Below are 25,389 nucleotides of genomic sequence, written 5' to 3'. Positions count from 1 at the left end.
GTGAGCAAAAAATAGTTAATGCTCTATTTTACAAGATCTTGCAGATTGTGAAATATGTTCGTAAAATCGAGAATTTATGAAATAGAATAGCATTGTTTCAATTAAATTACATTTGGGCCTGGTAAAATACTCGTAAAGTCCTGAAAGTTAGGTAACTTAAGGTTCGTAAAATCGGGCGTCAAATGTATTGAAAGTTCAAATATACTGCTAGGTCAAAATCGAAACTAATGTGCGAGCTCTCTTCATTTCTGAAAATGCATGTAAGTGGAAAACAATGAGTATTATTTAGGCATTGGGAGCTTCAAAACAGTTAATGCTCGATTTTTCGGACTCCTTCGGACCATAAAAAATGTTCGTAAAATCTTGAATTCATAATATCGAACACCGTTGTTTCAATCAAATTGCATTCGGTCCTCGTAAACTGTTCGTAAAATCCTAAAAGTTCTTCAGGTTAGTAAAAACAAGCGTCAACTGTATTGATAAGTCCACATACTAGGTCGAAATCGAAACTAATATATGAGCTCACTTTATTTTTGAAATAATTCTCAAAATGAAAATAAAAATTCTACAGTTTAAACGTAAGCTCTTTGAGGTAGAGTGCTTTACTTACATCAAAAGAAAACGTAACAAATAAAAAACCAAATGAACTAAAATCTTCAAAGCAGTTACAACACTAACTACAGCAAATCTGAGGCAGGTAATGTTTTTTCTACCGAGGTAGGAAATAGATTCAATCTCTATAAATATACAAGACCAGGAGAAGAGGAGAAGGTTTCCTGATTCTATTTCTTTCCTTCAGAAATCTCGCATCGAAACGTAGAACGGGCAATGGCCATCGATTTGTAACTCGACAATAGCGGAAGAGAAACGATGAAATTCGGTTTTCGCTCGTACTGTCACCGGAAACCCCTCGGTTATACTCGGATTTCTTCGGGGGTTGACGAAGTAATCCGAATCGGTTCTTTGCCGGTCGACAGTATTTTCTGCGGCTGGCGTTTGATGTCGGAAGAAATTGGACAGCGGGAGCTAGTTTTGAGGTAATTTGCGTCGATTCGAGAGGAAACGCGGAAAAAGGAAGTGTCGAGGCGAAAAGAGGAGTGAGATTGGAGACTTTGATTTATTTTGTTGTCCAAGAAAATGCTTTAGCACGAAAGGTATGAAATTGTATCCGCAGATTTTTCTGAAGAACGGTAATGCAAAAAGAGATAGTGAATGCAGTTGCATATTTTATTTCGTTTACAGAAGTCAAGTTATATCAGAATCATTCCATGTTTCATGTGCATGTAGATTTTATTTCGTTTACAAATTCCAATTTATATCAGAAAAATATCAGAAATGCAAGAGTAAGCAAAGCTTATTGCATTTTCAATTTTGAACTTTATAGCATACGCAAAAAATGTATTTTATTTCCGTTAATTTCAAAGATATAAACGGTTGTAGTAGCTTCAATATTCACAAAATTCTCCTTCAATTTAAAATTTTTAAAATTTAAAAAGTAACATGTGAAAAGCTGCTACATTTTATACAAGTCTATTGTAATAATATTGGTAAAAACATCATAATTCGTATTAACCGATAATATGAGTCTTTGCTTAAGAAAGAGTTAGTAAATTAATAGAGTAGCTTTGCGAAATGTTATCATACATTTCCAAAAAATGCCATTAAAGTGAAATAAAAGCATTTTGCAACGATTTTTGAGAAGGAGTATATTTTTTGATCCTGATAAGAGGAGGGGGAAGTATCAAACGCTGACTTGTTTTTGATCATGAGCGTAAAAGACCTATAGTCAGTCATTCGGGGTAGCTTTGGATACTGTTTCTCTATTTTTAACTACAGTGGCCGCCTCGTGTATAAATCACGTTTGTTCTAAACAGTTACGATTCCAAAAAGCGGATGATTCAATAAAGCGGATAATTCCATAATGCTGGATTTTGTTCTGTTTTTTACGATTTGATTCATTAAAGCGGTTGAATCAACTAACCACTGATTCAATAAACCGGCGTCCACTGTATCACATTCCCCAATTTTATTGTATTTTGTTATAGAACAGAAAAACCGCTCGTAATCTTTCGTATAAATAACTAAAACTAATAAATATTAATTAATTCATTCATTAAAAATAACTTAGCCTAATTTTACGCTATCATGTTATTGAATTGAATTTCTAGTCATGTCAAAAATAGAAGACCAAATAAAAGATTTCAATGAAAGAACTTTCAATTTAAATACAGCAAAGTAAAATTCCTAAGAGTTGAAGACTCTCCATTTGTAATTCACATCACCACAAGGTTTCTAAATTTTATGACATAGAATACACATGACAACCATTACAACCGTTAAGAGATATACACATTACAACCTAGGAAAATAACTTTCAACGAGTGCATTTCGATAATTAGTTTCCAAACAGTAACTTTAGAATTATTGAATAGTGCAATGAGCCGGGTACAATATTGCTTTGTAATGTAAGGATAAATAAGTTGGCTCAAAATGAACCAGTATGAATCAACGTTACCCAAAATGATTTTAAAGACTTAAAATTTTGCAAAAAACTTCAAGGGTTTTGAAAAATTAACCATCTAGAAGCTTTATTTCAAATTCAAATGTTAGAGTCTGCATTCAAAATGAACACCAGTGGCACAGTTCAATCAAGCTAAAAGGTTTATTAACGAAACATGTTAAGCTGAAATTTTATTCGATCACTTAAACTTCATTCTTTTGATGACAACTAATAGATAATATGTAGTTTTAAATTTAGTTGTACTTCATTAATGAATATGCTTAATTCAATTTCAGTGTTAGCTAGTTTTTATTTTGTCGTTTTATTTAATTTGGCCTCCCCTCTCCCGTATCATTATACACAAATAATGGCATGACCTTTAATCAAAGTGTATTTCAGCTAATTATGAAATCAACATTATCTTTCCCCTGATAAGTAACAACATTCGTGAAGGGCAAGTTTTCACGTGACATTAAGTCTCAAACAACATTTTATGTTTTTCTATATTAGTTCTTAAGAATTATGAAAGTAAAATTTCTGCTTTAGGCCTTATAAGTTTTTCAAATCTCCGATAAATATATCTTAATGAAATGATTTTTTAAAAGTCTGAATTCATTTTCGGGAGGGGGGGGATAAATTTAGTGACAAATGAAGAATTATTGATTACTGACCTTGAAGACATGAAGAGCTGTAAAGTTGCTCAAACAGCAATGAATCAAGTTGAAAATAAAAGCTTTTCCATTGTTGGTATTAAATTCAATGGTGTCGCTATGGGGAGGGGGGGGGGAGGTCTTCCCCGGGTGTCACTTGTCTGGGTGTTGACACACAAAGTGGAATTGCCAGTTTGAAAATATAAAGCCAAAATATCTTTTTAAGACCACAAATTTGAACATTTTCGGAGGGGGAGTTACAATCCCTGAACCCCCACTCACTCCCACCTCACATCATGGAGTGAATATTACACTCAGGATTAGGCTCATATTGTCAAAACTAACATCTAGTTGGAACTTCCTCGTAAACCAAAAAACTGAAATCCATTATTTTTCCCTATTTTTGATATATATTTGAAGTAATTAAGAGTCCACAAGTTTTATACATCCCCTTTCTTTTAGTCCTCGTAACGGCTCTGCACATACGCGCGTAGGACAAGTTATACAGTGCGGCTCAAAAGTTTAAGCACACTGCAAAATTTTGAATAAAAAGAAAACTATTCAATGAAATACTTTCAAATTTCTACTGTAGATGGCTAGTATGATCCTAAATATGTGACTGAAATTTTAAAAAATATAACCGTAACAAAAATCAGAAAGTACAAACGACATTTTTTTTCTTGGCTGTCGCAAAAGTTTATGCACAAATCAGATTTTATGCAAATATCCCTTGAAACGTGACGCGTGAAGAACCAGTGCGGATCTTATAAAGTGTAGCAATGGCTTAACGTGTGATCAAGATGCCGAAGTTTCTACAGATCTCGCCTGAAGAAGTTGCGAAACTCTGGAAGCTGAAAGCTGAAGGTAAATCCGTTATGGATATTTCAGAGTTCTTAAATAGGTCTATGTGTATTATAATGTATTATATATATGTATTATAATGTTCTGAAACCTTGATTTTAACCCAAATCTGCGTATCGCTCAGGAAGGCCGAGAGAAACTAGCTTTCGTGAGGATAGAAGAATTAAACGAATGTCCCTAACTGGAAATTTGTCTCTTAATCAGATAAAAACTCGAATTGGATCAAAAATATCACGTGACATCATACGCATACGAATAACCGAATTAGGATTGATCAAAAAACAAAATCTGGCCCGTAAACCTTTTCTGAAATAGTGTCATAAACAAACAAGACTGCAGTGGGCAAAACACCACATGCATTATAGTGACGAATTGATTAGTGTTATATTCTCAGATGAAAAAAAAATGGAATTCAGAAGGTCCAGATGGATTTTCATACTATTGGCGTGACTTAAGGAAAGATCCTAAGTGATTATTCGGTAGGCAACGTGGTGGCTCGCTTATGGTATGAGGCGCTTTTTGCTTCAACGGACAAACTTCCCTTAGCTTTCTAAAGAGCAGACAGAATTCAGAAGCATATCAAAATACTCTAAAGTGAGCATTTTTTGCCGTTTGGTAAAGTCCTTGGGGGTCCTAATTGGATTTTCCAGCAAGACAACGCTTCAATACACACTTTCCGTAGCACAAAAGAGTTGCTTGCGTCTTAAAATATTAGTCTAATGAACTGGCCAGCACTCAGCCCAGATCTCAATCCCATAGAAAACATCTGGGGACTATTCTCACGTGACTTATAGCAAAATGGGAAGCAGTATTGCTTTGTGCAAGTGCTAAAATCAGCAATCGAGGATGCCTGGTACAGATTCACTCTCCACACAGTCCAATGTCTCTTGCTTTCAATGGAAAATAGCGTGTTCGAGCTCATCAGATGCAATGGTAACATGATAGACTACTAAAAGATTTTCAAGGTTTCTTAAATGGAAATATTTCGTTTCAGTGCCTAAACTTTTGCGACAGCAAAGTTTTGACTTTTTCATGAAATGTTATTTTAATTTCTATGAATTGTTTCCAAATTCGAAACATAAATTTGTAAGCTGACTGTTGAAGTACAGTAAAAACTTCAAAGTTATTCAATGTATCCTTATCTTTTTATCAAAAGATTTCGGTTGTGCTTAAACTTTTGCGCCGCACTGTATTAAAAGCGTTCATAGTCTTTATTTGTCTTTTGTTCATTAACCCACTTAAAATTTCATAATAACACAAATGTAGCTGTTTCTGAAAATTGTATAACTGTCTTGCTTTCATAGAACATTCGAACCTTTTTTTTGCGTTTGTTGGGGGAGGGAGAACACCACAACTTAGCACAACAGGTGTCTTCCATACAAGGTACGTCACTTATTAAATACAATATATATATATATATATATATATATATATATTTACAGCTTAATATTTTGTAATATCCATTACTTTCGATAAATATTCATATTTTACGTTTTTGTTCTAGTAGATAAAATTAAAAAGAATGCTAACACTAAGTTTAGGCAGAGTTTAGAACAACAATAAATGTAAAATTAAAATTCTTGCTAAGAAGTTCAGAAAACTAAAAACTGCAATGTAACAGGAATATAGCTACTAATTTTACAAGACATAAAAATACCCTTTAACATTTATTGGAAGAGTGCACTTCATTTTGAAGCAGTGAAATTCTAGACATTTTTAACACTTAAAATATTTCATAGTTTGCATTTAAAATATCTGCAAGACTCAAATGTAATATTGTAAAACGCCAACTGCATTATTTTTTTCATTTTCCTTGATGCTAGATTTTTGTTGAAAATACTAAGAGTCAAATTAACTTTGACTCAACTAATGAAATTTATTCTGATTTTCCATGCGTAAAATGCGTAAACTGTAGATGCGTTATCTGATCTCTGAATATAAAGAAATGTTTGACGTTCAGATAATTACTTCCTCCACATAAGAGTTTTTACCATCTTTTTTTTATTTCCCATTTATTAAATATGATTTTACTTCGCATCAAAAGTCAGTTTTATTTTTAAAGGAATGAACTAGTCTCAAATTTTCTGCGATTCCGGATCTTTGAATATAAAGCCGTATGTTTTATATGCGTTGGCGAATGGCGCGCAAAAAGTAGTCAATAATTTGCATGCTAGAGGTAGAGTCAAAGACACCAGGGTGAAAAGCAGATGTCTTTAATACAACTCCACATGGTATATGTTACTTTTTAGTTGGTGATACATTGATTCGTCTTTTTTTTTTCATGACATTCTAAAAATTCTTATAATTAATTATTGAAAGTTGACACCTAATTTAGTTACATATTAGAAAAAGTAACGTAATGCATTTAATATTTTTCCATTGAAGTCTTTTATGATATTCATTGGATGGACAAAAAAAAAGGGATCCTTTACGAATCTAGAAACAGGGAATAAAAATAAAGAATTATTGCGCAGTAGCCAAAAACAGTTTAAAATAATTTAAAAATTCGTGAAACAATTAGTTTAATTATCTTAATTGATTTAGTTTTGTGATTTATAATAGTTTACTTACTTTTCATGCTTAAACGAAGCAGTATCTAACTTAGCCTTAAATGTTGCTTTGCTGCCCTACTTAAGTTATAATAACGTAACATGTTTTACAGAAAACAGAGTTTCAACCTTTAAAATGTTTAGCGAAGAATAATAGCAAACGATATAAGCGTTTTACCCCTCCCCCCCTCGTGGAACGTATTTTCTTGCTGATCTCATCAGACCTAACGAAATGTACCCAGTACAAATTGAAAATTGAAAACTTATTTAACCCTTTAAGGGTCAATAGACATTTGGTCCCTAAGGGCAAATTTTTGTTTTGTAAATTATCGGAAAAAAAATCGTCACAGAATGCTTCTGACACCATTCTTGCTAAACTGTTATTTAAAATGACTCCGAATCGAAATATGTCAACCGCTTTCCCTCACCACTTTTGGAGATGGCCCAATCACCTTTTTTTCCGGTTTCGACAGTTTCATAGCCATTATTTTTATTTGGAGGGGAAGGGAGCATTATAATAACCGTTTAAATTCTAATGAGGAGCTAGAGAGGTAAAAACTTCAAAAGCATGAACATTTGTAGGAAGAAGGGAGACTTATAGGGGTATTCACTCTTAAATACTTTAAAAACCAGCACTCTCTTTTTTCTGTATTTTTATTCACATTTTTTTCACTTATTTTTAGGTGAAATACTAGAGTATATCCCCACTCGTATAAGCCCCATGTTCAAATGCTTCAGCTTTAATTTAAGATTTCTTTTCTATTTGGAAATTAAACGTAAGAAATGACATCAACATTTCTGGTTTAAAAAATGAGTTAACCAAATTTTGGAAAATAGTTATAGTTTTACATCTCTAACAGACCATATATACAAATAATATCCGTTGATTTACAAAACATCTATTGAACCAATGTTCAAAGAACTTGCACATATGCTATTTAGGGCACATTTGATTTTGTTATGCATAAAAATATCCATGTTCAAACGTAAAGATTAAAGCATCCTAAATAGAACATGCACCAATTAAAGAATATTACAGCTTTTGTTTACAAAATAGTTTCATTAAATGTTTTTGAGATTGTGTCTACTCCTAATGTCAAATCGGAGAAGAAAAACTTCATGACTATTTTAACCTTCTGAATGAGCAAAATAAATGTTAAAATTCCGCGAAAAACTTCTTCATCGATTTGTCGGCGACCCCCGACACGAAATCAGGGTTTATACGTGAACAATTTCCCTGGCAGCGCTGAATCGCAAATCGTAAAGGAACACTCTAGGGCCATTACAATACTCCGGTTCTCTATCCGGTCTCTTCTATCCGGCCATTGCCCGATAAAGTCGGGCGGCGTCTTTTCGCGGGGCGGAGAGTGCCTCATGTTTAAATCATGGGCGTGCAGAAACGTGCTCGAACGACGATTGCCACAAAGAGGTCTGTGGTTTTTGTTTGAGGTGTTTTGGAATGGTAAGTGGCCGTTTCGTTTGTTGTCAACCAACCAGGGACGCACGGATTGCTTCCTAAAGCGAAGATTAAGCTTTTTACCGAATCGTATATTCGGTGATATAAACCCTGTGTTAACAGAAAGAAGAATGCGAATGTGTTTGGGTTTTAAAGAATCTTAGAATAGTGATATGTAATAATATGAATGCGAGTTTCGGGTTTTGAAAAAAAAATTATAAATTTCAATTTGGACAGCAGAACGCAATTAATAAATATTAAAAAAAAATTCTGAACTATCAAACTCCAGTATCTTAATTGTGATAGATTATTTTATACATAACTAGACGGATCCCCGGCGCTGCCCGGGTTTCGATCGGGAAGTACTATAATAAAAACATTATAAATAACAATCATGATTGAATAATACAACAAATCAAGTTATTTACTAAGACAAGTAACTATCTTTAGCTATAAGAACATAAACAAACATTGAAGAAATAAGGAAAACAAAACCCAATAGAAAAATCCTGCAAAATCAAATTACGTAGGGGAAAAGGGGGCAAACGTGAACAAAATTCTTTTTTTTTTCAAAAAAATATTATCAATTTGTCAACACAAAAGTGTTCTCATGATTGAATATACTTTTCTTTGTGTCATGGATTTTTTTGGGGTTAAAAAAATAATATTTCTATACTATATGATATTTTTAAAAAACTTTTTCAGTTGTTCACATGTGCCCCTATAGAAGGTCACATATGGACAGGACTGAAGCACATATGAACACGGGTAAAAAATGCAGGAGAAGCATACTATTTTAAAGGAAAATTCTTCAATATGAAACATATCCCTAAATAACAAATACATTGAAAGGTTTGTAACCTATACTGCGTCAGTTTCAATCGTACAGTAATTTTGTAGTAAGTTACCGCCCTAAAGCCAGGGCTAAGGCAGAAATACTTAAAATACACCGCCAGCTCAGTTATTCCATCCGAGGACTGCAGTTTCGTGCTTTTTAGCACTCGTCAGCCCGGAATAGGAATCACATGAGCTGGAGGCGAAAAATCTCTTAAGGGAGCCAAGAGAGCCAAACAAACTGGTAGCTAATGCAGAATTAGCAAACCAGATGAGCGACCGCAGCAATGGTGCGGTTCAACTCAAAAGTCTTTGAGTTGAACCAGCATTAACTACCAGTTTGTTTGGCTCTCTTGGCTCCCTTAAGAGATTTTTCGCCTCCAGCTCATGTGATTCCTATTCCGGGCTGACGAGTGCTAAAAAGCACGAAACTGCAGTCCTCGGATGGAATAAATGAGCTGGTGGTGTATTTTAAGTACAGTAATTGTTCCACTAAGAAAATAGTTTTTCCAAAATATATAAAAGCTCACTGTCAAATTCTAAAGTCTGATGGCCTCTTCTGATCATTGAATAGACTAAGAAAAACTTATATAACTACATAATACAAATATTTTTTTTATTACGTGGATGTTCTATATATATATTGCTTTTAAGGTTCATCCATTGTTTGATAATGTATTGTAAAATGATTTTGAACTACAGTTTTCAAATATTTTGTGTCTTTTTCTTTCCTGCAAGTATTTTATAACACTAAATTATTGATCAACTACTTAGTAACAAAAAAATTGATAGAATAAGCAAAAAAAAAAAAAAAACTTGGAACCAGAAAAAACTTTTATTTTCCCAACACTTAGTTTTTAAGTATGTTTTCAAAATGTCCTATTTTTCAAACAAGACATAGGTCTTTATGACGTTACAAGTGATGTACTTTGACGCGCATTCGCTGGTGCCCTGAATGTTTACGCTTGTTGTCGACCACGTTTTCAGGTTATTATAATCCAGAAGCGAATAAAATATTGCGCTCTACGCTTGCCATCAACTATATCGTTGCAAGTACACGTGAGTAAAGAAGTGAATTAAATATTGCACTCTGCACTAATGGTATCAGTGGATGGCATTTCATCACTTGTGATATCATGTGCAGAAACGTAATCAATGAAAATGTTAAAATAAGTGTTAAAAATACTAAACTTTGGCAAATTATTTAAAAAATTGTTAAATACTAATATTTTTAAGCATGCTCTCTCAGAAAAAATAATTTTAAAATTTTGGAAACAACCCTATTGTCTTAAAAAGTTGTTTTTAAAGCTTTTTGAATTAAGTCACAGGAAGAAAAAAAAACACCAGGAGAGCGAGTTCATAAATTGTGTTACAAATTTGTGACCCACATTTAATCTATGCTTTTATTAGTTGTATTGTGTTAGTAACCTTTGTGTTATTACCTTTTTAACTCTCAAATGACGATTTTAATAATAAATAACTAATTATAGAGCTTTTTAAAATAATTCAGTCAGATTCAATATACCATTGTCAGTATTGAACTTCATTAAATTATTTTGTAAGAGAAAATTGTATCACTCCTTAAATGTTGAATGTTTCATTTATTTTATTTAAATATATTTTAATATTTCAATTTGTGCATTTTACATTTTATTTGTTATTATATCTAAGGACATCATAAGAAAAGTAGCAAAGTAAGCTAATTTAGTTTGTATACCTTTTCTTTTAGCGAAACTATTTGAAAATAAAAGCGTGCTTTGCTGTAAATCGTCTTATGCTGTTAGAACAGCAGTGCGACAGTAAAGCAACGTTTAAGGTTATGGCATAGGAAAAGGTTAAGGGTATATATATTTTACTGTTGCAAGGAACATTGAAAAGTAAGTAAACTATTACTAATTAGAAAAAAAAGATGAAAATCGTACTCATTAAATTTTGTTAAACTAGTACTTTCATATTTTTAAAATTAAGAAAAAAAAATGTGTTAGTATTCCTTATAGGGAATTTTAGTTTTTGTGATTTTTTTTTTAATTATAAAATTAAATAAACACAGTCTCAGGCCAGAAATTTTTTTAATAAAATTCTGGCTCAGTTTTATTTTGAAACATGGTATTAATTCGAAAAAAATAAAAATTGTCTCATTGAATTTAGTAGAACTACAGCTTTTATAATTTTAAAAGTTAAAAAAAACAACGTAAGTATTTTTTACAGAAAATTTTGGGGTTTTTGTGAATTTTTTTAAGTATAGAATTAATTAACTGAGGTCTTTTGATATAGAATTTTTTTAAATAAAATTTTGATTCAGTTTAATTTCGAGACATGACATTTCAAATTTTTTTGCAGGAACAAAATGATTTTTTAAATAATGGGTGAAAGTTTCTGGTTTCAACACGCGAATTGAAATTTGTTTTTTTACTCTTTAAGGTAGATTTTAAGCAACTACTTACAAATAACGGGTTGAGGTATTCTTTATAAGTCTTAAATACATTTTAAATCGTTCACTTATACAATTAATTGTAATTACAGACATCTAATTAATGTATTTCGGTTTTGTGTTGATGAATTCACTATGACAAAACATTTTTTTCTCTCTAATGGAGCAGCGTTAGGTGCTTTAGCCTTCAGCAGACTGAGTATTCTTTCCAATCTTGCATCCAGTCTTTCATATGCCACCATTTACGAGCGAATGTCAATAGCACTAAGAGTTTTGGTGCCCAGTTCCCCACCAGATGGAGGTACCTGCGCCTTTTTCAATGCGAAACTTCACCAGGGATTTAATTTTGCGAAAGTCATTAAAAGCCGAACAAATACCCAAGAGATCTTTTACACAATGCATAATCCTACGGCATGCGCGTTGACAATTTTCTAGTTAGCGAAAATCCTCCGACTACCCACATGGACCACGGGTCAGAAAGTGTGAACAAGGCGTACGTGACCAACGTCTTACTACCAAGTCACCCAACTGACGACAATATGTTTATCATTGCATAAACTCGCATATTATTATATAGGGTACAGTAGCGCTGGGAACAAGGTCATTCCTTTTTAACTGTGTGTTTGAATTATAACTCATTGAGAGCCAGTTTTAGTATACGAAGACTTCATCTAATAAAATCATCAGCTCTATGATCTAGACCAACATTTCTCAACCTTTATGCCTTTTAGACCCAGTTTGAAATATTACATTTCATCGCACCCTGGTCCTCATAAAATAACATAAATAATAATGTATGAAATACACCGCCAGCTCAGTCATTTCCAGCCGTGGACTGCAGTTTCGTGCTTATTAGCACTCAACAGCCCGGTATAGGAAAGTGACTGAGCTGGAGGTGAAAAACCTCTTAAGGAAGCCAAGAGTGCCAAACAAACTTGTAGCTAATATAGAATTATTGCAGACCAGACGAGTGACCGAAGCAATGGTTCGGTTCAACTCGAGGATTACAGGCAAGGCATGGTATATTCAGTAAATTACAGCCCAATAGCCAGGACTAAAGCAGAAATGCATTAAATACACCGCCAGCTCAGTCATTTCCAGCCGAGGACTGCGGTTTCGTGCTTATTAGCTGATTGCTAATAAGCACGAAACCGCTAATAAGCCGTTGAGTGCTAATAAGCACGAAACTGCAGTCCTCGGCTGAAAGTGGTTGAGCTGGCGGTGTATTTCATGTATTTCTGCTTTAGCCCTGGCTATTGGGCTGTAATTTACTGAACATAAATAATAATGTGTTTTGAGCATTTGACGTCCCACCCACACTTAGCTATTCTACGGAAAAAACACCATTTTATCCCACACGTGGTACCTAATTTACTTCATTAATACAAAAAATTTGAGAGACAACAAAAAAATATTTCTTAAGAAATAAGAAACATATTTGTGATTTCTGCAGCAAGAAAATGGTTTTCATCACCTTTTTAAATTTTTATTTTTAATGAAATATATTAGCTGTTACATGCGGAACAAAAGGTAAGCCGAATGGCCCATTTCTACTTTAGCTAAAATTCTGCATTAAAACTATGAACATTTTGATTTGTAATAGCTTACAAAATGTTTGTTTTATAAACTAAAAGTTTGTAAACTAAAATTTTGTAATTTAAAAGTTTATTTACTTAGAATTCATTAAATAGTAATATTTTAGTTTAATGTGATTTTGATGCTCCGTACTCGCCTTTAGTTATCGCGTCTTTACAGGTGCATGCCCGACAAGCTGTCAGTAACTAATCTATACGCATTTTTGCTATAATAGCCCCTGCACAATTTCAATAGTTCTTTTGTAATTGTCAGGGAGTTGTTTTATAGGTCCCGAAGCACCGTTCTTCAAAAGATGAATACACTTACGAAACAACATTGCAATGTACATAATTTTGATATACCTTTCAGTAATCAACTCTTCACGAATTTTGTACATGTGAGCGGGATCCATTATCCGTTGAAAAGGAGCCAACTTTCTGCTTAGGGAATAGTGAAACAGCAACCTAATTGTTAACCAGCAGAGTACAGAAAAGATTTAAGACTTTACGCACGGAGAGGTGTTAACCTTAATAAAAAAAGAGAGTTGCGTAAACACAAAACTAAGTTTAAGTATTTAAGGAATGTTAAAAATTTAAAAAGAAAATGACGTTGGTGCGTAATAGAAAAAAACGAGTCGATGTGTGCATCACAAGACTTCCTTTTACTCCAATTTAATGTCATTTCCCCATTACTGGCAGTTTTAATGTGTTTCAATAGTTTACTCTCTAAATATCAACAACAGTGGCCAAATTGAAATAGATTTAAAAAAAAATCCACAAAAAATCTTGGCGACCAAAAGACTAGCGATATATAGCGCGCCAAGTGTCCGCCAAATTATAATACCACTTGAGTTTGCATCGAAATTAACAATGACTTCCCCCGCAAAAGCGGCAAAAGATCCCTTTGTAAACATCTGAATGCAACCAAAAAAAGAAGTGCACAACTAGACCCCACTAGGAGTCTACGTACCAAATTTCAACTTTCTAGGACTTTCCGTTCTTGAGTTATGCGACATACATACGCACATACGCATATCCGCACATACACACATACGCACATACATACATACGTTCATATATACGTCACGAGAAATTCGTTGTAACTAACTCGAGAATCGTCAAAATGGATATTTCGCGCGTCTATATGTTCTTAGGCACTTATCCATGTGTGGTCGAGTCGAAAAAAAAACCCCTCTATTTTCATTCGGGGTTGAGTAAAAAGGAAATTAAGGTCGATTTTTGACTGAAATTTTTTTCGCGAATACAGTACTTCCTTTTTTGTAAAAGGAAGTAAAAAGAGGGGGGAGGTCAACGACATCATGCGGGACTTTTTCCCGTATAAATATGAATGCGGTTGAATTAAGGTTAGTCAAAAGCCTAAAGAGTTTCACTGGAGTCAATTAAAAACGAAAACCCTCAGATTGGCTTGTGTTTCTTGGTGTCAAAAAAAAAAAGTTTTTCCTAATACCTTCTGATATGTTTATCAAAAGCAAAGGACTGAGTGTTTTCGTTGAAACGTTAAGACACAACCGTGTCATACGAGGTTATGCTCGTTTTTACTTCAATTGACTTAGGAGCTATTTCTATTCTTAAAACAATTTGTGTTTGTGCTTTGGCATAAAACATAAATACTTTTTTTATTCATAACATTTTAAAAAGCATTTTGCATATTAATATTTTGACTCCCGAAATCTTTACAATTGCATACAATTTACTCATCATCCCCAATTGTATGAAAATCAGTGGATAATTTATAGGTTTTGCTCTCAAAGATAAATTTTATCATTTTGTTATTAGTCCTTTCAAACCGTATATCCCCCTTCCGGTATTCTTCCGGTATACCGGACGCAACGTCCGGTATACCGGACATGAACTTTAAACCGCTGCTAATTATTTATTAATTGAATAAATTACTCGATTTTTTTCGTAGTTGACTCTTTACAGTCTTCTCATTATTATCTGTACAAGAATTTTTCATTTTGGGATTGACAACATAAAGAAATAGGGGTTGGGAGAATGGGACTGGCTCATTTATCCAACACGGATTATCGTCCCAAAAGCGAGTTTTTTTCTGATTTTTCAAAAAATGTATAATTTTATATTAATCATTTCATCGTTTGATGTTTCATCGTTTTATTATCTGAAATATGTATTTTAATATCATATGTCCGTATTATTAGACGTGTCATAACTCTTTTAATTTCTCACCTATAAACTTGAAATTTTGTCTATGAGATATTCTTTACCATAGTACACTGTCTACGAAATAAAAACACTTTTGGTTAAGTATTTCGAAATTCCGTCTGTTAATAAAATGTTGGTTGAAAAGGATTTAAAAATAACATGCTGTTTTCGAGACTAATAACAACTTTCACCTAAAACCACTTTGCTCAAAAGAAAAATATGAACCACCACTGTATTTTGTTAATATTATTAGTAGCACACTTATTTCCGTCATTTGTTCACGTACTTTTATATACCCATTACCTATTTTCCCAATAGTTGGCATTCACTTATTAGACAGCCAATGAATCAATCTGAAATCGATTTGTCTCCGATCCCCGATATCAAAGCAGGTTTATTCGCGAACAGTTCCTGGCCAGTGCTGAATCGGAAATCGTAATGGAACACTCCCGGGCTATTGCAATGCGACCACTCTCGAGCTATTGCCTGATAAGGCCGAGCAACATCTTTTCCTTCGGGGAAGGAGCTCATGTTTAAATCATGGAGAGAGAAAGACGTGCTTTAACCGATTCGCCCGCCGATGCCAAAAAAAGAACGCCTCTGAAGAATAGCAGGTTTTGCTCTTGCGTGACGTCTAAAGTAAAAACTCGACATAGACAAAGTAAATAAATAAATAAATATGTATACACAGTATGTGTCTGTGTGTACATCTATACAAAGATAATTTATCGTCTCAACAAAAAATTTTCAGTTTAAAAAACGGAAATGCACCTAAAGAATTCGGTTAAGATTATTTTCTCGCATAAAGTTTGAAACAAAACTGTTAAAACTTAGAACATTATGAAAAAAAATCATCGAAAAATTTAAAATATCATATTTGAATGTTTCTTTATTTTTTAAGTATATAATATTTAAAAATTTAAATGTCAGATATTCATATAAATCATATATCCTCCTTTACAGGCCTTTACCGTTTAATCTTTCCGATAAGTATGTATTATAAAACAAAAAATTGTTGATCAACTATTTAGTAACAAAGAAATTAAAAAATAATAAATATAAATAAGTAAATATTTTGTATTAATAATTATAATTAACGATAAAGTTTTTGACTGGCTATACAAAAACGATAACTATAAATATTTACACACTTTTAACATTTTTAAAATTCTGCACTAATTACAATATTTGAGAAAGCATAAGGGAACTGTTCACATGTGCCCCTAGATGTCGTGTTTACAATTTCTCCCTTAAAACTAACATGCGAAAATAAAGAATTTTGAATTTAATAAAAAACAATTGAGCACTGTCAAAATTTATTTGAATGTTAATGTGATTGTTTTCAATAATAACTAAGTTTACATAGTTTGTCTGTTAGTTTAAAATATATTTTCACTTGCAGAAGACAGTGATGATACTAGTATATACAACACCTGCTAAAACAATGAAGACGTCACCACAAAAACATAAAATGGTTCATTGAACTAAAAGTTTGACCAAGATCTAGGATTGGTACTGACATTAAATGAGAATTTTTCAAGTTTTTTTGCCTGAAGTTATCTTAGTAAAACATGCCAAGTTCACATGTGCCCCCTTACCCCCTATGTTTCCGTATATATACGAAATACATATTTTTTTGACAGATAAAGAGTTAATCATAAAAAATGGCTTATGTTTTCTCATCTCTTTATTTTTAAAATTAACACCTTTTAATCAATGAAATAAAACATTAATCTAAAGAGAATGCTGTTTTCAAAAATAACAGCTATTTTCTATTTCTTCTACTTTTGGTTTTCCGTAAAACAAAAACTTAAAGCCATATTATATTTTTTCCTTCAGGTTATCGGTGTAATGTATTATGAAGAACCTAGAGACAATATTATATGTTCATAATGTTTTATAATATAATAATGTTCTTACCTTCTGTCAAAAATAACGCTCCAACCATGTGCTACTAACATGCAAAATCCCATACTAGGAATATAAAGCACCCTCTCTGCTATCACAAAGCCAACAGGAAATAACAGATTGCTTGCTGGGATGAAGGGTACTATCAGCAACGATAAACTCTGTAATATTAAAAAAACGACATTGTATTAAACAATAAAAACCAAGTAACTAACAACATTGAAAATAAATGAATATGATGAAATTTAGTCAATGAAAATATATTATATAAAACCTATTTTTCAGAAAATAATGAAGATGTTTTGCAAAGTAATATGTGCAGTAGGGTGGTTCAGAAACCTTTTTTTTTTCAGCTAGAGTCCAGTACACCCAGTATTTTTTTAAAACTTAATAATGGTATTACGCTGTAAAAGTTTTAGCTTCTTACTTAAATTTTAACAGAGTGCTCAATAACCTCTTAATTTAACATATTAATTTAAGTACAGAAAATGCCACAAATTTAGTAACATTTAATTTCCCCAGCTGTTTTTTTTGTAAATAATTATTTTATTGCAATGTATATGCATAATACTAGTCTATGCTATAATATGTAGCATTGATTTTTCAGTTAAATGTATTTTTTAACCCCACTACCCATATTTATGAAGTTTGTGGGAGGGGTTGAGCACCCTCTTTCAGTTGAAATACGAAGCTAAAATTCTTCCAATATATTACTATCCACAAGTCTAAAAATATTAAAGGGGTGTCGCATTATATAGGAGAAACTTTCTTTACATGTATTTTTGAACCACCCTAAGTGCAAGCAGCAAACACATCACGTAAACCAGAGCTCTTCAACGTACCGCCCGTGGATCAAATCCGACCAGCGGGAAGCGTATAAACTGAAAAAAATATTTTTTTTAAATTTTACATTATATTTCTTTTTAAGCATTTTAAAACAAAACAAAGAAAATCTCAAAAACCATCTTTAAGCAAAATCGTAGCCAGAAGGAGGCAAGAAGGGGCAATTGCCTCTCCTTAGAGGAGAGTTAGCTTCCACTTTTCTCCACATATTCACCAAAGATAGCTTAAAATTGCGATTGTGGAACTCAGAAAATTTCTGGGGGATAGTCGCTTACCTGCTTTTTTTACCTCATTTGACTAAAATTGACCTAATTTGACACTTTTTTTATATATTTCGATTGCAGACGACGCATATACTTCAATAATATGCCCATCGTCATATTTCAATCAGGTGTTTTTGCGCCAAAATAAAATATATTAAAGCGACATCGTTCCTGTAAAAATTCAAAAATGTGCTTAGTCATCAACTTTGCCTCATCTAAACACCCTAAAAAATCAAAAACTTTAGATATATTTTGAAATAATTTTGTTCACTTGTTTTGCTACGACATAATAATAACAGTTGTTATTTTTGACTCATTATTTTACTAACTTAACTTGATTATCTTAACGCGTAGTGGCGCATGAGGCCGCTAGCGTGGCATTCCATCCCAACCAGTTTAATGCTACCTCCCTGGCACTCCCCCAGCTTGACCAACCAAAGGCATTTCTTTCTTGTATGGCCATCTGACTCCAGATTAGTTTTGGACGCCCGCGCTTCCTCTTGCCATCAGGGGTCCACTTGAGAGCAGTTCTTGTAGGATCTATTGCCTGCATTCTGAGAACATGTCCTATCCATGATCATCTGTGCTTATTTATCAGTGTGGTTATCGGCTTGCAATTTACGTTTTACGTACGCACGAGTTTACTAACACTATCATCTAATTAACACAAATATAGATACGTAATAACGTAACTTCTGTATATTTATTTAGGGAAAGCATATAGAGAAATGGTGGAGCATCGTGAAATAGCGGAGCAAAGTGAAATGGTGAAATGTTTGCTCTGTTTTTAGCGCCACCTATCTAGTAATATTTTAACTCTGTAGTAACACATGTAGCCTATTCCATTTCAGTAAAAATTAATTCTGAAAATCATAGAATATGATAACACATGCAATTTTCAAAAATTGATACTTTTATTGTAGTATTATGTTGCAAGCCGAAACTTATTTTTGGTATTATTAAATGATAAAGTTCTTGTAATTAATATTTCAATTTTTAATTGAGACCATCTAATATTCGATGGAACATTTATTTAGTTAATATTAAGCCTATTTGTATTTTAAATATTTTGTGAAATTAGACAAGTACATGCGGGGCAAAACGGATGGGTCGAGTGAAATAGTTCATTTTGTTTAATTATTCAATAATTTATTAAATCTCTTTTACGCATTTCTTATTAATTGGTTTATTAACATACATTAATTTAGTAATTCACTTATTTATTCATCCATTCACTTATTTTCTTCGCTTATTTGTCCTCATACATTAATTAAATTATTTATTTAACTATTCGTTTTGTTTCGGCATCTTTTCATTTTTTCATGCAACCTTTTATTTACTGATTAATTTGATCAAAAATATTTTAATAATCTAACAGAAAACATTTACAAAAGTATTTCATTTTTCACTGTGCCCCATTAAAAAATTATGTGAAATGTTTTTATCTATTTGTTTATTTATTTTTGAAAGCGAAATATCACCGTCAAAAATAAAAAAATACGATTTCAACGCAAGTTTTATAACAAAATACAATGTTATTTTTTTATGTACTCTAATTTTAAAAACAAGTTTCCAATTTGTTCATTTTAATGAAGTTCAGTTATCTTAATCATTTCACATTGCCCCACATTCCCCTACATTTACAAACGTCTATAAAGTAGGAATTCCACCATTTAACGGCATTAAAATTTTTAATTTACCTCAATGGCAAAAATAATTTAACTGAGCACAAAATATATCTTTCAAGCTTTGAACATTCTTAGAACATTTCAAAGATGATGCACTATCATCACGGGAAGCACGGATCCCTAGAGAACAGCATAAGTGATTGTTATTCCAATAATTTCAGGCACAAACACACAAACCGTCATCAAATCCTGCGGTGACGACATAATTAGGGTGGCAGAAAACTTATTCAGGAACACCCGAAAATGGCTTCATCCATCATACAAAACCATGAACAAACTAGTTGCTGAAGATGAGCGTTGAACCGGAAAACTTAAAAACCTAAAAACTTTCCGAGGAAAATTTATGATCTATCGGTATAGACTATTATTCCCCATCGTGCTGATATTAGTTATCGATATCGTTCCTGAGGCCGTATCGGAAAGTCATTAGGAGCATGCAGAATCGATGAAATGATATTGAAATTGAATAATCGTTTAGTGCGCCCGGGCTGCTACTCTTCAGCTTAATATAGCGGGAAATTATCGTTACATTAATTTTAAATAGACTCTTTTCTAAAAGAAAGTCGAAACCTGATACATTGTCGTACTCTAGTTAAGAAAGTACACCTTAACTCGGGAAAATGATACCATTGTCAATTTGCTGGATAATTTAAACTGAGCATGAGGAACATTTAATGATCCACACTTAAACTGAATGCTCATTCCTTATGTGTCGACACTCCTAAAGTCTGTAGAGTTAAGGAGAATTGATTTTAGGAACAAATGAAAATGACAACCAGCAGCCAACTATTCGAAAAATTGTTCAGAATTTATTATCAGAAATCGTGTTAAACTTGTAACAAATATCATTAAAAGTAATGCGGCAAATCACCAGCGTTTATTTAAATGGTTTTATTCCTTTTCAATTTTCAATATAAAGAATATTTGAAACTTTAATCTTCAATAAAATTTGTATCTGTTCTTGGTTGTCTCACTGATAATTGCACTTGAACGTGTCATTCTAGAACCGTTTATTCGGAATTTGACAACATTCTTTTAATAAAATTGAAGAGCAATAATTCATTAGATAGTAGAAAATTTGTATAATATCAACATTTTTTGGATTTTATAGTTCCAATAAAATTTCACTAAAATGTGTTTTAATCCAACTATTCAAATGTGTTACATTCAACTCTTTACTTGATTTAATATTTTTCAGAGATAAATGAAAGCGGGAGTTTTAAGAATTTGACTTGAAACACTAGTTTTAATGAATGTAATACCGCAATAAAGACATCATAATTTTGTGACAAACTTAATTTTCCATAATTTTGAAATAAAAAAATAATCACGATGGAATTAGAACAGTACATATTTCAAGTATCAAAGCCAAGAAAGAGGTAAGAGTCCTCATGTATGCCCGATTGGATTCAGACGAAATTTTATCTTTCCTACTAAGAAGAAGATAGCCACCAGAAATGAAAAGATAGGCTTGACCATTATTGATTTTGACGAATTACCGTAGCTTGTGCATGCAAAATCTGTTCCGAAAGAAGAAATGCAAACAAGTAGTCAATTTATCTACTGTTGATGTTTTCACAGTTGTGTAAAAATAGCAAGTTAAAATAAAATTTTCATGTTTTATTATTTCTGTGATATAATTGAACGCATGGTGTATTTTTTTCAATCATCTTACAGCTTTTAAGACTAAGTAAGAAATAATTATTTATTATGAATATGCGATAGATTTAAATTTCATTCAGCTCATTAATTAATTTGTTTTTCTTAAATGTTAAAAATGTATTCGACTTTTCAATTCATCTATGCTCACTGAAAATGAGTTAGATCTAGTTTTCTTTACAGGTGTTAATTAATTTTTCTTCCAGAATTAAAAATGGTTGACAGCAAGCGAGTAAACATAGTAAAACTAAGCTCTTTGTGCACAGCTAATTGGAAATATTTGTCTGGTTCAACAATATTTTTATGAAGTCCTAATGCGTGGGACAAATACTCTATTCCAATTATATCCATGGACGGTTATAATTCACTCAACTCCATTTTCGTACCAATATATATGTATTGTAAAAGCGTTTTTAATTAGTACTTTAGATTTGTAAAGAGAGTTCTTACCATAACGACGGATAATTTTGATTCCTCATCTAGTTTTGCAATGTGTTTAATAGAATAAAATAGAATTCCGTAAAGGAGAAGGGTACACAAATTTCTTGTGTCCCATATGGAAGAGATCAAAGGTATTGTAGTCAATCATTTTTAATTCTTCCAGAATTAAAAATGGTTGACAGCAAGCGAGTAAACATAGTAAAACTAAGCTCTTTGTGCACAGCTAATTGGAAATATTTGTCTGGTTCAACAATATTTTTATGAAGTCCTAATGCGTGGGACAAATACTCTATTCCAATTATATCCCTGGACGGTTATAATTCACTCAACTCCATTTTCGTACCAATATATATGTATTGTAAAAGCGTTTTTAATTAGTACTTTAGATTTGTAAAGAGAGTTCTTACCATAACGACGGATAATTTTGATTCCTCATCTAGTTTTGCAATGTGTTTAATAGAATAAAATAGAATTCCGTAAAGGAGAAGGGTACACAAATTTCTTGTGTCCCATATGGAAGAGATCAAAGGTATTGTAGACATCGTCCAATCACAGCAAAGGTGGCAAGGGAAGAGCAATAACCACGCGTTTACTGCTATGAGATAATTGTAGGTAAGTTGCCGAGTTGGAGAAGAAGAGACAGCAGCTGGATTGTCGAATCTGAAAAGTAATAACCCATCTCTAAATGTTTCATACAAATCAAGACAAATAAAAAGAATACTTCATACATCATACATTAAAAACGTACTTATTTAAACATGGTTTGTTTTCACCTCCTGGGTTCCCTTTAAGTCTATATTCATATGCAAAGTGTTAGCGTGTTATTGTTTCTGTGTTAAAGGGAAAAACAATGAAACAACAAAAGACAAATGATGCAATTTAATTTGAAGGCTGAGATAAATAAAACACTTTAACTTGAATTTGTGCTTTCAAACTAAGTACTACGTAAGTAAGTAAAATGCCGCATAATAAACTGTTCAAGGGTCTATTGAGAAAACGCTTCTAGACTCCACGTTTAATGTTTGTTCGTTAAAAAACTACTGATGCTACTTTTTTTTAAAAAGTTAATTTCGGTACTTTGCATTTTCTTTTGTGTTTGAAAGAAACTATGAAGCTTTTCTTTACTTGTAAACGTGAATATTGCTTTACAAATAACTTTTTGATAATATGTTTTACATGCCTTAAAATAAAATTTCAATAATTTTCACAGCATTTATTTCTAGTTCCAGCACTTTAGGTTATATGTACATATTACATGTCCTTGTATACATAAGAATATTTTTATGCACATATATACTATTTTAATTCAGCATAATTTGTCAAAAATGTTTTCCACAACTAATTATGAATAACTGTTTAGGACTGATGTAAGTATCCTTGAGGAGTTTTATATTTACACATTCAAAATTATTCACGTATTAGTTTTACTTCATGGATTGAATTTGCCTACCTGCTAAAGACAGGCATATGCGGTCCCATAATTTTCCATCTTGCATACAGTAGAATAGAGGCAATAACAATGAGGATGGATAAGCGAAGTATTTTATCTCGCCACCATGGAGAGACAATGCCTCGACCAAGCATCAAATGCCGGATACTCTGTACTCTGCTCAAATTCTAAAAATAAAGTTAAAAAAAAAGAGAGAATAAGTCTTTAACTCGATTGTTCAACTTACTGTATATGATAAAGACTACGTTTTTGCAAATGGACTGTATCATACATTATATACAAGCTGAAGAGGAGTTTAATTACTGAATCAATAATAAAAACGTATGTAAAAAATTGTCATGTGCGTTGGAAGAATTCAACCATAATTTTCCTTTACTTTTTTTTAGGTAAAACTGATACGCGAAGTTTAGTAGAAATAAATGCTCAGGAGCTTCTTATTTATGTGTTCAGATAACCAAAGAAATTTACGTAGAAAAAACATTTTGAAGTTCGCAAATAATTAAAATAGGGTAGGATTTACTTCATCGAACTAAGGTTATCACGCCAAATGTCAATAGCAGAGAGTTTTTTTGTGTTATAGGTCGTGCTGCTTTTGCTAGACGTGTCTTCATTAAACAAATAAGTACAAAGTATAAATATGCACTTTCTTGACGAAGCTCAAGAGCTGCTTTTCAAATTCCTGCAAGTGTTTACTAATGCTTTAACATCCAGACAAATTCAAGAGAAAAGAATAAATTTTAATATTATTAATAAATATTAATATAATTGTATAATAATAAAGCGCCAGTACGCATAAAGTGCTTCAAGGGGTAGCAATTAGATGTACCTTTAACACGAAGCTATCAAAATAAATCTGTAAAAAATGTTTAAAAATGCAATCAAAGAAGCCTCAAAAGCAAAAATCTGATTATAATGGAAATGTACCAATACTCCATCTATACTATCAAAATCCAACAGCATCTTTAAATGCGTGTATGTATGTACATTTAAAGGTCGCTTCTGATTGGCTGTTACGTGGAGGACGTCATTACAGACGACGCGTGATCTTGATGATGGCCACGGTGATAACTAGAGCTCATAATTTTGTACATAAAAATATGAAAATATGCATGCATATATACACTAAAAATAGCTTAACTTGTATTTTCTGAATGACAAACTGCTGACCATTTTTTTTTCCATATTGTTACTGATGCGATAAATGCATATTAAAACAATTATTTACCTTTAAGTAATATGCGCTTTAAATGCTTTTATCAAAACCATCATCCGTTCCTTAAGGTTTTCTTGTGTTAGAGATTACCTTTTTTCATTTAATATCATTTCCAAAGATTAAAATATGTTTTCATCTCCTTGAAAATTTCAATAAAGCCAAGGGAAAAAAATCTAGAGTAAATGAAAACCATAGTAATATGCAATTCTTTAAATGTTATTTTATGCATTTAATAGCACTGATATCAAAAGTTTGCAATTGCATATCGTCTTACCTCTTTTGAAAACCTATAAAGTTCTAAAAATTGCCAAATATTGCCAAAAATCGTCTACAATTGGGTTTTGTCCTATTTTTCATGATTTTTTTTTCTGAAAGAGCAAGGTCGAAAACGTAGAGAAAGTTACCTTTTTTCTTAATTTTGACTTATTTTCTCTCTTAGAAAATAATCTTAAAAGACATTCAGTAACTGTTTCATTTTCGCTGGTGACGTCACAAGTCAATAAGTTTCTATGGTTTTCCGAAACAAAGTTCCAGTGCATTGTCGGACTTCGCCCAATGCCTATTTTATTTAAAAAAACAATTCTCGTTCCGCTAATAATAATGGCTAGCTGTTAAAAATCACCAAAAAGCGATATCTTGTCAGAAAAGACAATCCGCGATCCAATCCAGGATATGTAACTATCTTTACTTGCGACGTCTCACGATGAAACATCTTGCTTTAGAAATCTGACATTTAAAAAAATAATAAAAAATGAAATGTGAGGAAAATAAATGTATTTTCTGGCTCTATGCTTTTTTTTTTGCTTATTCCATTAAGTTTAGTGACTAAAAGTAGCATTTTTTGGAGATTTGACGCCAAATTTGAAGCAAAAAAAATTTCTCCAA

General features: G+C 32.3%; 1 protein-coding gene across 1 annotated transcript in view; it reads right to left on the bottom strand.

Moving 5' to 3' along the window:
* LOC129223974 (protein O-mannosyl-transferase TMTC3-like) overlaps positions 1-25,389 on the bottom strand; it is a 182,023-nt gene that overhangs the window by 65,856 nt on the left and 90,778 nt on the right. The window contains exons 6-8 of the mRNA XM_054858360.1: positions 23,292-23,458; positions 22,249-22,501; positions 16,960-17,108 (exon numbers count right to left, since the gene is read on the bottom strand). Of these exons, the coding sequence (XP_054714335.1) occupies positions 16,960-17,108; positions 22,249-22,501; positions 23,292-23,458 (569 nt within the window). The remainder of the gene's footprint in view (positions 1-16,959; positions 17,109-22,248; positions 22,502-23,291; positions 23,459-25,389) is intronic.

Source organism: Uloborus diversus, chromosome 6, assembly GCF_026930045.1.
Source record: "Uloborus diversus isolate 005 chromosome 6, Udiv.v.3.1, whole genome shotgun sequence".
Lineage (NCBI taxonomy): Eukaryota > Metazoa > Arthropoda > Arachnida > Araneae > Uloboridae > Uloborus > Uloborus diversus.
This window is presented reverse-complemented; position numbering and strand designations above follow the sequence as displayed.